Source organism: Parasteatoda tepidariorum, chromosome 9 (assembly GCF_043381705.1).
Source record: "Parasteatoda tepidariorum isolate YZ-2023 chromosome 9, CAS_Ptep_4.0, whole genome shotgun sequence".
NCBI classification, from domain to species: Eukaryota; Metazoa; Arthropoda; class Arachnida; order Araneae; family Theridiidae; genus Parasteatoda; species Parasteatoda tepidariorum.
The window spans coordinates 88,873,826-88,890,354 of NC_092212.1; the positions used below are offsets into that span (position 1 = coordinate 88,873,826).

At 29.3% G+C, this 16,529-nt stretch overlaps 1 protein-coding gene across 1 annotated transcript; it reads right to left on the reverse strand.

Moving 5' to 3' along the window:
- Positions 1 to 3,117: 3,117 nt before the first annotated feature.
- On the reverse strand, positions 3,118 to 14,307 carry LOC107447534 (fatty-acid amide hydrolase 2-A; the record flags this gene model as incomplete). Its single annotated transcript, XM_071185284.1, is given in 5 exon segments — positions 3,118 to 3,275; positions 5,982 to 6,101; positions 9,527 to 9,736; positions 11,520 to 11,739; positions 13,860 to 14,307. Coding segments are annotated over 5 exon segments (891 nt in total), but the record flags the coding sequence as incomplete, so codon positions are not given.
- Between the last annotated feature and the right edge of the window lie 2,222 nt (positions 14,308 to 16,529).

Genomic DNA, 16,529 nt, shown 5'->3' on the forward strand with positions numbered 1-16,529 from the left:
TAAAATCACAACCGTAAATACAATATATAAAAATGTTCCAGAGATTTACCTATGGAAACAGTAATATTGTTGTTGTTTTTTTCTTAAAAAAATCCGTAGTTACTAATAGTAAGTATAAACATTATAAAATCACAAGTATATACACAAATGTATGCACATGTTATATCCATAATTCTATCTGTTTGAGAAAATTTTTTAAAATGTTTCTGTTATAACGGTTTGAGAACCACTAAAATACTTAAAATGCTGATCAATAATAACGTATAACCAGCAGAGCTTTAAAGTTTTCTAATTATTATTTACTGTATAATTTTCAACAAGCAGTGGAATATATAAGGGGCAAATGATCAAAACATTTATTTTATGGATATCAAAACATTTTTTTTTGTTTGTACAAATATTTCCAAATTTGTAAAACAGCTCACATCAAAATTTTTTCGGAAATATACCTACGAAAATATTAATATATAATTTTTTTTGTTTATAGTAACTTATGATGCAACTATAAAAAGAATTTACTACTGTAAACCTAATTATGGAAAAATTAAATTACACAGATTTAGAGAATTAAAGGCAATTATATAAAATAAAAGTACAAAGATAAATATAAATAAGAGAAACATACAATAAAAAGGCTTTTAAAAATTNGACTTCGGTGATCTGCTGGGAACCGTGTCTTAACGATCAGTCCACTACGGGACTAAAACATTTTTTTAATGATTTAATATATTACAAAGATATTAGTTTAGATTTGAAACACAAATATTTCCAAATTTGTAAAACAGCTCACATCAAAATTTTTTTGGAAATATACCTACGAAAATATTAATATATAATTTTTTTTGTTTATAGTAACTTATGATGCAACTATAAAAAGAATTTACTACTGTAAACCTAATTATGGAAAAATTAAATTACACAGATTTAGAGAATTAAAGGCAATTATATAAAATAAAAGTACAAAGATAAATATAAATAAGAGAAACATACAATAAAAAGGCTTTTAAAAATTATATTTATTTTATTTAAACCAGCAGATTTTGCCCATAGCTTAGATAAATGTTTAAATGCAGTTTTCTCAGAGGGATTTATTATTTTTAAATTCTTAATTTTTAATCGAAAAAAAAGAAGATATTTTTGTCATTTATGCATACATATACATACGAAGCTTCAACTACTTTTTTTACATAATTTTTTTATCTAATTCTTCTTTTTAATTTATTATTCAAAATTAAACACTTTCTCACATTTTATTATTTACATCTGCTGCTTTGGTTTCATATTTAAATCTTTAAATTCTAAGGAGATGCTAGAATTAATATTTTAAAATTTCTCTTAACCCAAACCGTGAGAACCATATTATTTCCTTGACCTATTTTATCGACTAATTGTAATCACTCAGGTTGATATAATCGTGTGAGCTGATGAAAAGATTATATCTTTTATTTTCCGAATTTTTATTATTCCCCCCCCCTTTTTCTTTGGAATTTTTTCTCTGGATTTTATTATTTTTAATAATTTTTATTATTAATTTTCTTTTTCCCTTTTTTCATTGTTCTGTAATTTTTTCATGTTTTCTCTTCATTTTGAACTTATTTTATGAGTTCTATTTACTTGCAACTTATGCATAGTAAATAAAACTTATTGTTTTTCTTCATTTTTTTCCTTCCTATTGTCCCGTTTGTATTTATCTATTATGCTACACACGCTTGGAGCTTATATATATACAGTGGAGCATCGTTTATACGACGCCGAAGGGACCACCGAAAAACGTCGTATAACCGATAATGTCGTATAATCGATTTTTACTTCTAAAACTGAAACTAACTCTGTTTTCAGTTAATTTTAATGTTTAACGTGTTGATTTACATAAATTTCTAAATTAGACAAAGCAAAACAAACAAATAACCAAAGAAGAAAAATTGCAGTGAGCAATTTGAATGTATGTTACCTTTAATTATATTTTCTTGCTATTAGTCTCTACAATGCTTTGAATAGCGAGTTGAACTTACTGCTTTCTATGATGCAATTTTAGATTTCTAATCACGGCCAAATCTAATGGCTGAAGCGCACTTGTGCAATTTGCAGGAAAAAAGAGAGCTTTTACATTTTCCAAAATAATTAGTATCGATGGGTGCGCTGGACATTGGTCGATGAATAGCAAAATTTTTCGTTTTTGCCTCTTCATAACATTGTCTAGTTTTTTCAGTCATCTAGTAAAAATTACGGTCGTCATCCAAGCATTCTTGTTGGCACCCTTTTCTGTATCATTCATGTTGGCAAATTCCGCCCTTTTTTAAAATACACAAGAAAAAATAAAAAATTAAATAAACGTGAACAAAATCTAAAAACCGACGTATAACCGATTCTGTGCGTCGTATAAACGATATATTTTTACATTAAAATGAATAGGAATGATTTGGGACCACACTAAAACGTCGTATAAATGTAAACGTCGTATAAGTGATCGTCGTATAAACGATGCTCCACTGTATATATATATATATATATATATAAGCTCCAAGCTAAGTCTTTTAATCCTTTTCTCTAGGCAAAGAATTTTTAAAATGTGCAAGAATAAATTGAATTAGAGCCAATAACAGAGTCAATAAAATAAAACAGTGAAAAATTTCATTATGAAAAATAAAATCAACTTTTCAAATTTCTTTCAATTTTATTTTAAATATTTTTTAAAAAAAAGCATATTTTGCATTTTTTTAAATTGAAAGTTTAAAAAAAATTAAAATTAAGGCAAAATTTGATTAAATCGATGGATTGAGAAAAACAAAGAAAAAAAAAGGATCACTAATGAAAAATATAAAGCAATTTGTAAAAATTTATTTTTAAATTCTTTTATTTATTTAAAAAACATGGAAAAGTAAGAAAATAATTGATTAAAAAATGTGGAAAGAAAAAACAGAAAAAAAGAAGTTTTACGTGAAAAATATCAAATCAACTTTCTAAGCTTTATTCAATGTGAAGGAATATTTTCTAGAAAGAAAATATTAGAATCCAGTATTTAAAAAGTAAGGATATAATTTTTTAAATCTTATCTTACAGACAAAAACAGTCATAAAAAAGAGTTATTAATGAAGAAAACTTAATCAAATGTCTCACTTTTTCATCTAATTTCAATTTGGAAGCAACACCCTTTCCAATAAGAACTTTCATCATAGGTAGTAAGTCAGAAGCATATCGGCACATAGGTCCAGTCATCAAGAAGGTTTGCAATTCAGGAGCAGCCGGAGGGTACTGTCCAGCATTACTCACAATACCTTGAAAAAAAAAGATTTTGATATTAATAACACTTAATACCTTTTTAAAAAATAACACTTAACACTTTTCTTGGAAATAAAATAAAACTAAGTTTTTAAAATCTATCAGAAAGAAATCCTTTCGGAATCAAACAGTTATCCCCACAATGGGATACCTGCAAGTGGCGTAGTGTGTGTATCTTGGGCCCGTTTGGTTGTTAAAACGTGGCTTTGTTTATGTTAGCAACTGTTCTTTCCATTCTATTTAGAGTTAACTTACCCTGTCAAGCATCAATACCACAAGTATACTTCAAACTCAAGTATCATCCTACTTACAGTACAATAGTTCATTAATCAAGTAATATATAATATATTTTTTTTATTTTATTTAAACGACTTAAAACTACTCATGCACCACAAAGTATAGCATGAGGCTTACAGTTGTAAGTAGAAAACAAAAAGAGAAAAATTTACAAATTTACATTAAAAACAAAATTCCGCAAGGCCGCAAGACTTTCAATACTTTTGACCAGTTCTGATAAGACAGGTGGCCAACAAATAGAAAGACGTCTCAAATCAGTCTTTAAATTCATTCGGGCACTCGCATACAGACTACAATGAAGAAGAATATGTTCAGAATATATAATATTGGAGGGGGTTTTGTTTCCCAAAATTACGCCACTGAGGCAAGAGCTACATTATAGCAATTATACAAAGGTAATCAATAATCCTGACTTCAGCTATGCTAAAAAAAGTCAATGACAGGCTAGAAAAAAAGGGTGACTTTAATGAAGAAAAAAAGCATTTTTCAAAAACTGAGATAAATATGAAAGAACCATTTTAATTGATTAAAGAGGTATAACTGAATGTTAGGAACAAAATGGAACAGTAGTCCCGGACTTTTGAAACTTGCTAGTTTGAAGAAACTACTTTGGAACTGCTAAGAACAATAATTTCTAACTACTTTAAATTATTATTATTATCAATATCCCAACTTTTACAACCAAACATATTTTTAATGATATTTTGAACAAATTTGACAGTTTCACGAAAAAAAAAATTACCAGACAAAAATAAAGTTTAGCGCTATTTTTGAATTTTTTTATTCTGAAGCAATTTAGAGCACAGTTGGGATTCTTCGGAACATGAATGAAATATGCATTAAGAGTGCACACAGCTATTTAGGCAAAGTAGTATAAGTGCTCTTAAATAAAAGTAAAAAATAAATTTCAACTTTGAAATTAATTAAAAAAAATGGAGTAGAAAAATATGCTTAATACTAAAGTTAAACTTTACTAACTAGTGCAAAGAATTTATTACGAATTCGTAAAAAAGTATATGTAACTCTTTCTAAGCATATTTAAAATAATTTTACAAGATACCAACTTTCCTACAAAAACTTATATTTCAAAAAGGAAAAAAACAATACATAAAAAAGTATCAATGGGAATACAGAAGTTGAAGGTTAGACTAACAAAACTAATAACAATAAAAATTCTTTAATACTTAATTGAATTAATGAGAAAATATTTGGAGGATCTTTTTGAGGTCTAGGCTATTTTGCATATTTAACACTAATGAAAATTTCAACTTATATTTTTCTGTTTTTGTTATGTTTTTAAGTATTTTTTAAAGAATATTGTGCCTTTATACTGAACAGCTCAATACTGTATTGCAATATATTTTTTGTAGTACAGTAAACCCCCAATTAGTGCAGAAAAGCAATTTTGCAGATAATATGCAAAACATTAAATTTTTTTTCATTTACATTTTTTTTAAAAATTTCTGTATGAAAAAGTCAGTCAACGATCAAAATTTCTGTATGAAAAAGTCAGTCTGTATGGAGAAGTCAGTCAGTTTCTTGGTGTTGAAACAACTATTCTTTATTTAGAATTGCAAATTTTTTAGCAAAATTGTGTCATCAAGTGTCACAACATATTGTATGTATTGAATCAGACATTCAATATGTGCTAAAGCTGTATCACGACTAATTTTTTTCTCAGTCTGATCATCCTTTCCATCATCAAAATCTAAGTAAAATAAGATAATAGAGAGATAGATATATTTGCGAAATAAAATAAATAAATAAAAGGTGACCAGCGCTACCAGTCTAACTTTTATGAGAAGAAAATAATTTTTTATCAGCTTAATATTCTCCTCTCCCGCTACATGCAAAGCCAGAGTTCTGATGACTGACATTATCAGCTTCCTCGCGGTCTGGAAGAGAGGAAAGGACGGCAGAGGAAGACTCTGCATGAAAACTTTGCAGCTCTTTTGTATAAGGTTTTTTTAGTGGAAGGGTTAACTCGATTTACAAAACATTAATTATGAAAAAAAATTTGTGAAGGGTGCAAATAAAAAATAAAATATTTTGTCAATTGCTCATTTTTATAAAAAATTTTTTTTATGTGAAGTGTCCTAATGACCTAAGTGTCCAATGGACCTAAATTTCTTCTAAACCGAAATTGGAAAATTGCTGAAAAAACTGATTCTTCATAATACGATACACTTGTTGCATCAAGTTTTTACTTTTTGTTTCATCAATTTTAATTTAGTAGTTATAAAAACTTAATTTACAGACATTTGATTTAATATACAGTTAATGGGATATTATTTAAATCAAAGGTAAGAATCATACATATAAGATTCATCACTATTCAATTATTTCATTAAATAAACATTTACAATTTGAGGCTGTGAAGCGAAGTATCTGTATAAAAAGGGTACCTCTTGTTGGTTTATGTCCGAATACCCCATTAAAAGCTGCAGGAATACGGATGCTCCCTCCAATGTCATTTCCAACACCGATTACAGATCCAGCAGAACCCAATATGCAGCCTTCACCACCTGCAAATAGGTTTATTAAATATAATAAGATAAATAAATAAAACTCACAAAATGTACATTGAAATCAAATGATGTTTACTAAGATCCAACAATACCTAATTTACATCCCTCATCATCTGTGAATAAGTTTCTAAACATTAAATATCAGCAAAAAAAATAAATAAATAAATATAATCACTCTATAAATAAAAGCAAAATTCTGTCTAAATGTATGTTTGCTAATAATTGGAAAGTAAGAACACCGATTTGGATTATGTAATGTATTGCAGTTTGCAAATTTTCAAGGGGTGGTTTGCAAAACATTTGACATTATGTGGTTTAGGCACAGTATCAAAATTATACAATTTCATTGATGAAATTGCAAATTTTCATTGCTATAGATTAAAATGTATGCTGTCAAGGAAACAGCATTTTTATGAAACATTTAAACAGTAGAATCTGACAGAACCATGAGAAGAAATTAAATACCCTTAAAGCTCGTTAAATTCATGGTTTTAAACAGAGCGTGCAAGATGCAAATAGGTAGGCTAATATAAGTAAAAAAAAATTAAAGAAGTATTATATTTCACTGTCAGTGGTAATGCTGAACATAAAATGTGTGTATTTTTATTTATCCAAACGGCATCTTTATTTTAAGGTCTTTAAATTCATTAAATTCTAACACTTAACATGATTAAAAAGATGTGAACAATTCACAATAAAGAATTGTTCAATCACGAATTGTTTAATCACAAATTTTAAATTCTCTAATTTTGTATAATTTGCCTTTAATGAAAATATCATAAACTTCATAAAAATATTTTGTACTTATCATTTATTGGTATCATGAAACTAAGTTTGCCAACAAGTAGAACAATGCCACAATCTGATTTACAAAGCTACTGATGATACACATAGGTACATTGAATATGACTATTTTGTGAGTATTATAAAGCAATTATTATTGAATATGATATTATTGAGAATGTTGCTAAATTTCATTTGGGTAACAAAAATCTTGGCACCAATGCAAAATTTAGAAAAACATACTTGCCAACATTGGAGAAATAAAATAACAGAGATTTTACTAGTGACATTTTTTAGGCTACTGGTAAAGTTTTACATCATGCATAATCATGCAAGTCAAAAAGATAAATTCAAAATTGGAAATATTGTAAGCACTTACATTTAGCGAGGTAAAAATATGTATATAATCTTAATCCAAAAAAGATTTTTTAAACCATTATTTATAATTACTATTTTATAACCGTTTATAACAGCTGACCCAATTTTTTGGGTTTACGACTCGAAAGATTAAACTCTGTAGCCTTGTACTTTTGAACCATATCCAGAAGACAAAGGAATTCCTGGATCAAGTATTGGGAGAAATTTATTTTCATGGGGGACTTTTTGATGGAACTAACCCATATTTGTGTTACATGGAGAGGAAAACCATGAAAAATTCCTGCGGCCAGTCTGACGGCAAAGGGACTTTTAATCCGCGATCCATCTACCCCTGAGGATATTTTTAATAAAACTATTTTATTTTATATTTTATAACCAGAGTTGAGCAACCGACCCAATTTTGGGTTAATTAAGCTATCAACACTCAACATACTGCAGTACTGGCAATAGTACTATCTGTTGAGGAATAAGAGTGGTATTTTTGCCATCAGAGGATATTTTATCACCAATTTTTTTAAATTTCATTAACAAATATGGAGAAATTTGAAAATACACAGGTAAACAGGAGATAGTCGTAAAAGACAGGAGTCTCGTTAAATAACAAGAGACTTAGCCAATATGGAATAATTGGGAGAATATATTTTTGACAATGCATCTCAGTATTAAAATTTGTATCTTATTAGTCATGGGTGCTAATGTTTATGAGGGTGGCAACTCAAAATAGCAGTTGCTATCATATGTGTCTTATAACAGATAAGTAGAAAAAGAAAAATTAGGTACCAATAGCGGATAGAGGCTGCAAACGTACATAAATTAAATATATCAGTACATACATTTAAGTCTTAGATAAGCTAAATCTAAATTCTCAACATTAAGAAAAGTTTAAAATGGCAGAAATCTTTCTCCTAAGCTTAAAAAGTTAAAGCTGGTTAGCAAGCTAAAATCTATTTTATTTACTAATTAAATGTGTCAAATAAATATGAAGACTGACTTTCAACATAAATACTAATTTTCTTGGTAATGATGTCTTTTAGTTCCTGAACAGTACAATTAAGCTAAAGTATTTTTCTTAAGTTTATTGTTTTCTCTAAAATATATTGTTTACTGTTTTAGATTTGTGTATTCTTTTAACTTAAAAAAAATTATGACAGATATAGTATGTTTTGTTTTGGCTAAAAAAGCTTACAAATGGAATTCATTGGCTTGCATAATTAATAATACCAAATAAGTGCACAGTTTTAATTTGACAACAAAGCTACAAATTTAATTTAATATCAAGCGCCATTGAGATAGTTAGCATATATATCTAACATAGATATATTTTAAGGTTAGCATATATTATGCCAAAACTTTTACTAACAAATTCAATACCAGAATAGAGCACTCTCTTCCAATGAGGTGATCCGGGTTCAAATCCCATCGATTGGTTAACTCAAATTCCGCACTCGGCTTGCACCGGTCACAATGCTGACATAAAATATCGTCAGTGGTAGATGGATCACAGCTTATAATACCTTTGTGGTCATGCTAACTGTGGAAATAAGTAATTTCAAGTTATAAACTTTAATGTTTTAGTCTTTTGCAGATTCGTCTCCAGGATGGAAGTGAAGGGAAGTCAAGTAATCAGTTAATCAATGTGACGTAAAACATTGTGTTCTATAAAAGAATGATCAATTCCTTTCATGATGAATGAACAGCCCGCCCTTCTCTTTAGTCTTTGGCCGATGGCCTGATATCCGTCATAAGATTGAGATTGTAGATGATAATGATTCTTTATATATTTGTTCAACATTACGATTTTTAGATTTAAGTTAAACATTTAAAGTATTAAGAAATGTATTCTCCAGTTTACTTGTGTATTCATCATTTTTAACGTACTCTGCTTTGTGAGTTAAACCCACACTAACTGTGGGAGGTTTCCGTAGTTTCCCACTCCATGTAAGGCAAATGCATCAAAAATACCCCCACAAAAGCAAATTTCTCTCAATAATTGATCCAAGAGTTACCTTGTCTTCTGGATTGGGTTGAGCAAGGCTGTGGAGTTGAACACTGATAGTCATAAACTCAAAACTGGGTCGAATGTTCAACGACAGTTGTATAAAAAAAATTCACCACTGAAATTAACATAATATTAAACCTGCCACTACTTCTTTCAGATAGTCTATAGAGTCAAAAGAACTAGTGCTTAATTTAATAAACCTGAAGAGCGCTGACTTTACGTAAGCGTCATACATCAAAAATGAACAGAATATAAAACTTGCCACTACTTCCTCCAGATGTCCTGGTAGAATCATAAGGATTAGAGCAACAGCCGTAGAGGGTGTTGTACGATTCCCACCATAAGCACAATTCTGGAGTGATGGTAACAGCTATAGGTATAGCACCTGCTTGCTTCAGAAGGGAGACAACTTCTGCATCAAAGCTGGCTCTTATTCCTTTTCTAGCAGCTAATCCAACTGTGTATAGACATCCTATGAAAACAATTATAATTTTTTAATTATCAACAAAAGAAACAACTTTGTAAACAAAAGCTGTCTACTCCCTAGCTCCGTTGCAACCTTGTATGCAACTCAAGGAAACTAAATTATAAATCAAATTTAAAATTAATTATTATTTAGCATTAATTAATAAAAAATAAATAAATATTAATTAGGATTTTAAAGAACTAATTTAATAGTTATATAAGGATTGATGAATAAAATTATGTTTAGTTAGATACGAAATATAAAACTTAATTCGACACATTACCAAACAGTACAGTAAAAGTTATGAGCTCCTGAGAGAAAGTCTGTTGTATCTTTAATATATCTCTTAGGATATGGCAAGAGAAAATTGCAGTTATTTTAAATGGATAAGAGTTAGGCTTGATCACCACAATTATAATACTATGTAAAGATTTTAAAATTTTGCATAAAATAAAAATAAATAATTTTTTTTTTTTAAATAAACAATTCATTAAATGTAAAAATAACTTGGCTTTTAGTACTATATGAAATTTGATTTGTTTTAAATTGTATTTGTCGATTTTAGTTTTGCCCAGTTTCCACAGGAAGAAATAGGTTTCTTTTTCCAAACAAAATACTAATCTTGGTTCATAACCAGAAATTTTTTTTCTCTTTTTTACCTTAGCGCTGTCAACATTTTCATGACAGCACATATACTTTCTACAGAATTTCAAGAATAAAAACATTTTACAAACTTGAAAGCTTATGAGAAAAAATTAAGAACAAAGAAATAAAACTTTTTAGGAACCTTAATTTCTGTAACTAATTAAATATTTAAATAAATTAAATGGATAAATAAAAAAAAACTAAAAATAAAAAATCACACTTTTATGGGTTTGAAAATAGTTTTATTAACTTAAAATTTTAAAAATAATTAATATGAATTCAGTTTAAAATAAAATTAATGCAGGGCTAGCACTAAGCAGGCGTCACCTTTCCAAATGCGATAAAATCATAAATTCAGCAAAACAATTATGTTCTGATGAATGATTTTTCCACCCAAAAACAAAAAATATGTATTCTGCTCAATCCAGAAAAAAAGCATAACCAATTATAATTATATTAAGTACAGTTAATGTAAGTAAGAAGAGAGATTATGTAAACATGAAACATTGCCGTAAAATACAGATTACCTCATTTGTTGCTGGATCACACGATATCACATGGCAAAATTTTTTAAAACAGTTTGTGTTAATAAAATGGATCCTGCAGTAGCAATAAGCATATTATCACCCAAATATTTTTGCAGAAAATATGTTTTCTCGTGACAATAACATAATGTTGCCAAAGGTATATCTCAAATTTTCTGCCCCAGTCTAAGAATTTGTCAAAATTTAACCCCAACCTATTCCTATTTCTTTTCCTTACAGACAATAAAATAACATCTACGTTTTTCATCCTTCCTCCCATTAATTACTCCTCCCCCAACTGGGAAATGACTCCTGATTTGAATTTGAATTTTATAAAATAATTCAATTTAAAATAAATTTGCATTTCAATATGAAGTTTTCTATGAGAAAAAATCAATCATTAAAAATTGAGATTTGCCTTTAGCTAACTTACTAGCTAATAATTTGAAGTCCTTAAGGATAAATTTTTTTAGAAAACTTGAATAAAAACTAGAAAAAATTTTTAACCATAAAAAATCCTCTAGGTACTCCACATTCAAATGTCTTTTGTGTTTCATCAATAATTTTAAAAACTAATTGAACTGATTTTTTAATTGAAACTAAACATGCCTGAAAAATACCTTTAACAGCAATAGCTTCTTTGATGGTGACAGGTACACCCAAAAAGGGCATTTCCAATGCAATTTCTTCCTCTGACTTAAAGTTTTCTTTGAGCATCTCATCTATGCATCTTGCTTCTTCTATGGCTTCAGAAAATCTATCATCAACAATTGCATTAACAATGGGTTGAACTTGCTTTATTCTCTCTATGTAAGCTTTCACAACATCAACACTTCGAATCTACAAAGTAAGATGCATAATTACAAAACAAATAAGGTTTATTATAAAAAAATATGGATAGCCACCAACACTCAGAAAAAAAAATCTCTAACTTTTCCAGACTGATTATATCAAATTTCCCTAATTTCTGTAAATGAATTTTAATATTACTTTTTCAATTATGCATAAAATCTACAACAAAACACTTAAAATTTTTTACACAGAAAAATGGAACGCATTTGTGCCAACTGAAATTTCGGGGAGATTTCTGTATCGTCATCTGTGGCAGAATAATAGCCAAGTCTTGGCAACTTCCTGGCAGCGGCCAGCGAGAAACTGAAAAAAAAAAAAAAAACCCACCACAGAAAGGGACCAACTCGAAATGTACCCACCCCTGGGTAAACATCTACAAGCTTTTTGTTTCTAAAAGTTTTTAAGTTTTATCTTTGTTTTTTATCTTTTTGGCGATTGTAGTTGACACGTCCGATCACAATAACGGAAATATCCTTGAAATTTCCAAGCACTACTCTTGTGTTTTTGTACTTGAAATAAATTTAAATATTTACTGTATACATAAACACACACATTTTGCATCTTATGTTTATCCAATTTTATTGTTCTTTAACTTTTAGTATGTCATTATGCTGTTGTCATGAAAACTTGACAAACTTTTTAGGGCAGTTTTCAGTACATTTAATTTCCTTCAAAAATTAAAAAAAAAAAAATTACAAAGGCTGAACATTAAATAATTAGTATCGAAAATATTTGTATTAAAATTCAGACTTAAGTGCACAGAATACTACTAGATTGCCTTAAGCCTGTGTTTCCCAAAGTGGGGCATGCGTACCCCCAGGGTTACAGAAACAGTTTAGAGGGGGTACGCTTTCTTATGCGAAATATCTTGCAACAAACGAAAATTTCAAAAAATTTTATTTAATAACAAAGCTAACCATGAAAATCTACGATTACGTCTTTTTCTATTAACTATTTTTTGCAGAGTTAACAGTTAATAATTAATGGTGCCAATAGTCAGTTGTGATTTTTAACTTTTGTGCAATTTTTTAATAGTAAAATATACATTCATTTTTTTTTTATTAGTGGTACACAGTGTTAGGAAAAATTTAACAAGGGTACACAAAAGTCATAAGTTTGGCAAACACTGCCTTAAGCTACGTGAAATAGAGTTTTGAAAAATATGACAGCAATTACATCAATATTTTTGTATTGGCACATACTTTAAATGGTTATTAAATTTTATAATGTTGATACAAGGTTGCCACTCAAATCTGAAAAAAAAAATGCCATGTATTTTCCCTGTACGTATTATACATAATATATTAAGAAGAAAAACACAATCACTGCGCTCTTGTATGAGCTGTATTGGGCCAACTGTAGTAGATATGATATCGTTATAATTATATTTAAAATTATAGCTGAAATATCCCATAGTCTGCACTTTGAGTGGTTAGCATTCTTTAAAACACAAAATTCATTGTATTCCTCCAGTTTGTAAAGAAAAACTCAAAATTTTCCACATTTTCCCTGTTATTTTACATGATTTTTAAATTCCTTGAATTTATCAAATTTTCCCCGTTAATTTATATGAATTCCTCATCTATGAGATATTACACAGTCAACTGTTTGCATTAAAATGAATACAGGGTGTAATTTGTGCTATGTGTAATAACGTAAAACATGAATAGAGGACATAGAAAAGTACAAATACTATAAACAGCAGGTTTTTGTTTGAGCTTCTAAGAAAAGTTCTTATTTAAAACTCTGAAACTATACTACGTAAATTATCACTCTTATTTAAGCTTAATTAAATGTTTCGGGAAGATTTCCCAATCCGTAATCTGCTGCAAAAAAATCATCAAGACTTCAAAACTTCTGGACAGCCGCTCACCAGAAACTAAAAAAACATTACGCATGAAAGGGGGGAGGGCGAACTCGTAACTATTCCCTGGCAAACTTCTGTATGCTTTTGTTAAAAGTTTGCAAGTTTAAAATCCATTTGGCGGCTTCGCTGGCGCTATTAGATACAGATATGGAAACATTCCTAGGAATTTATTCGATAAAATTCAGTGAATTGACTTATAATAAGCTGTAAAAATAAAGAATATTTTTTAACACCATGTTACCTCCCGCTTTCGTATTTTTTCAGCCAAAATATGAGCCGGCTCAAGTATAAGTGGATTATTTATAGGTGGTAATCGCTTCTGTTTACCCCGGTAATACCAGCCGAAAACAATGTCAGAAATAAAATCAACAATATAGCGAACTACATGTAGAAATGTCACGATAATCTTCGACAGAAAATTCATTTTTTCAAAAGAGTAAACTGGATTTTGAATTTTTTTTAAAATCTATTTTTAAAGTTACTTATAAATTACATTTTAGCAGTGACAATTTTATAAAGAACGAAAATATTTTAAAATAATTTGTTATATTTAATATAACAATGCGCTTGTTATAGATGATATATAACACAATTGACGCAGTATGTCTAAATAATAGTTAATAAACAAGAACTTTGTTTACAAATTGCTTGTTACTTAACGAACGAATGATTCGAGTGAACGAGCGAATGATTCGAGTGAATGAACGAATTTGAGCGAATGACATAAAAATGTTTTTTCCGTGAGGAACAGTGTCGAAACGCAAACGCATCGAAATATGCATGCAGTTGCTTGGAGGCACCAAACGTGCGTGGTAGCATTGCATAGAGCGAGAATGGCCCTTAAATTGAATGCAATGAAACTCTGTTGGCAAAGGGTTTGTTTTCACTGGATCTTAAGCGGAGTTGACTATATTTGCAACTACAAATTATTTAAGTCCCGCAGTGGACTGATTGTAAAGACACGGTTCCCAGCAGATCACCGAAGTCAAGCATCACTGGCTGCTGCGGTCAGTATGCTGGAGGGTGACTACTTGGTGCAGTCTGCGTAGGGACCGAGGATGTGAGGTATGGGTCCTCGTTAAACTGTTCTACCGTAATGTGCTCGATTTCGCTTGCAGGTCGTCGGGCTACCGAAGCGGGGGTGCCATCCCCTCTACAGAGGATCAAACTTGTGATGGCTTGACTTCGGATCATCCTCAGGGATGTTTCCCAGACCATCGCCAATAGCCCATTGTGCAGCTCTAGTGCGACGTAAATTAACTACAACAACAACAACAAATTATTTAAAAGCATTTTAAGATTGGCCTGTTCCAGACTAATATCATATTTAATAAATAAGTTTAAAAATAAGAGAAATGATCGATATGTTACAGTGAATGACCGCAATCAAGCGAATGTCGATTCTCACCAGGGAATGTCAACAATCACATAGTTGCCAAATAATGTCCGAAATATTTGCTATATCCGATTTGATGTTTGTTCGTTGTTATTATTATATTTATTCGATATTTTAATATCTACTAAGGATAAATTAGGAGAAACAGCAGTGTCCGGAGTACCTGTTGCACTGGGCAGTGGCACTTGACGTTAAAAAACATGTCTGTAGGGCATACCGGGCAAATGTATACCCGGCAGTTGCACTTAGCTAGACCTAGTACAGATTTCGGACATTTACCAAAGCGACTATGTGATTGTCAACATCCACCAAATTCGGTCATTCACAGTAACATATTATAACAGAAAATTCCATAAAACACTCGAACCCATTGCTTCGGGATATACTCTATAAAAATCTCCTACTTTATTTAAACAATAAAATTTTATTATTTTTGTTTATATTGCAAACAACACAAAACTTGAGCTTTTTGTCTTCAGGACTTAAATAAGAATATATATTAAAAAAATTTTTTGTCATTTTTTTCATCGAAGTTTCATAATTCACATAAAATATACTTTTAGAAATTAAGAATTTGATTTCCCTCTGATTGCTCCCTAAATTTGTAAAAATCATGAATAGTTTTTTGTTCTTCTTTAAGATTTTAACCTTTTTTTAAATTTGTAGTTTAATTTTCAGGAAGAAATATTTAAAATATTGATTCGCGCTGAATTGAATCGAAAAATCAAACATTAATAAGTAACAATCTTGAACCAAAAAAAAAAAAACGATAAAATTTTTTGAATTTTTTCTCCATGTTTCCAAATTTTACAGCATTTTCAACTTTCAAAAACAATCTGGCAATTTTTTAAAGTAATTTTTTAATTGACTATGCGTCATCTAATATTTAAAAAACGTATTATTCATTAAAATAGTAAAGCAAAAGTGATTGAAATTTGTTTATATTTTTAGCGAACACAATACTGAATAATTAGAAGAAAGAAAAGAATCATATTTCATAAACATTTATTCACATTCCAAATGACACTACAACAAGTCTTTCATTCAAAACAAAATTTGGAAGCATTAAAGTGCAAATTTCAACATTTTCTGTTAAATATACAAGTGCAAAGGTTGGACAATAAGAAGTTTTAATTATTATTCACAAATGTTGCTTGCTATTTTCATCGAATTTTTGTACACAATTTGCATAAGTAATTTTTTTTTAACAATAATGCTATAGATGGTTGACTTAACGTAAACAGAAGCAAGCTTCCTAAAACCGGAAGAAACTCAGAAAACTTCCGGTGTATCCCTCCGCTTATGTTATGCTTACGAGGTGATGTGTGAACAGACTTTTATACTATTCTTAGCATTCGTCCATGAATACTACGTTAGATATGTACAATGTTTTTTTTCTAACTAAAAGTTGTCCTTCCTCGATTTTAAAGTATAGGAAAACTCAATTTATAAAATTTCTCAATGAAAGTTTTAAAATTTTCCTTCAAACATACGAATTATGTTATGTTTATTCAA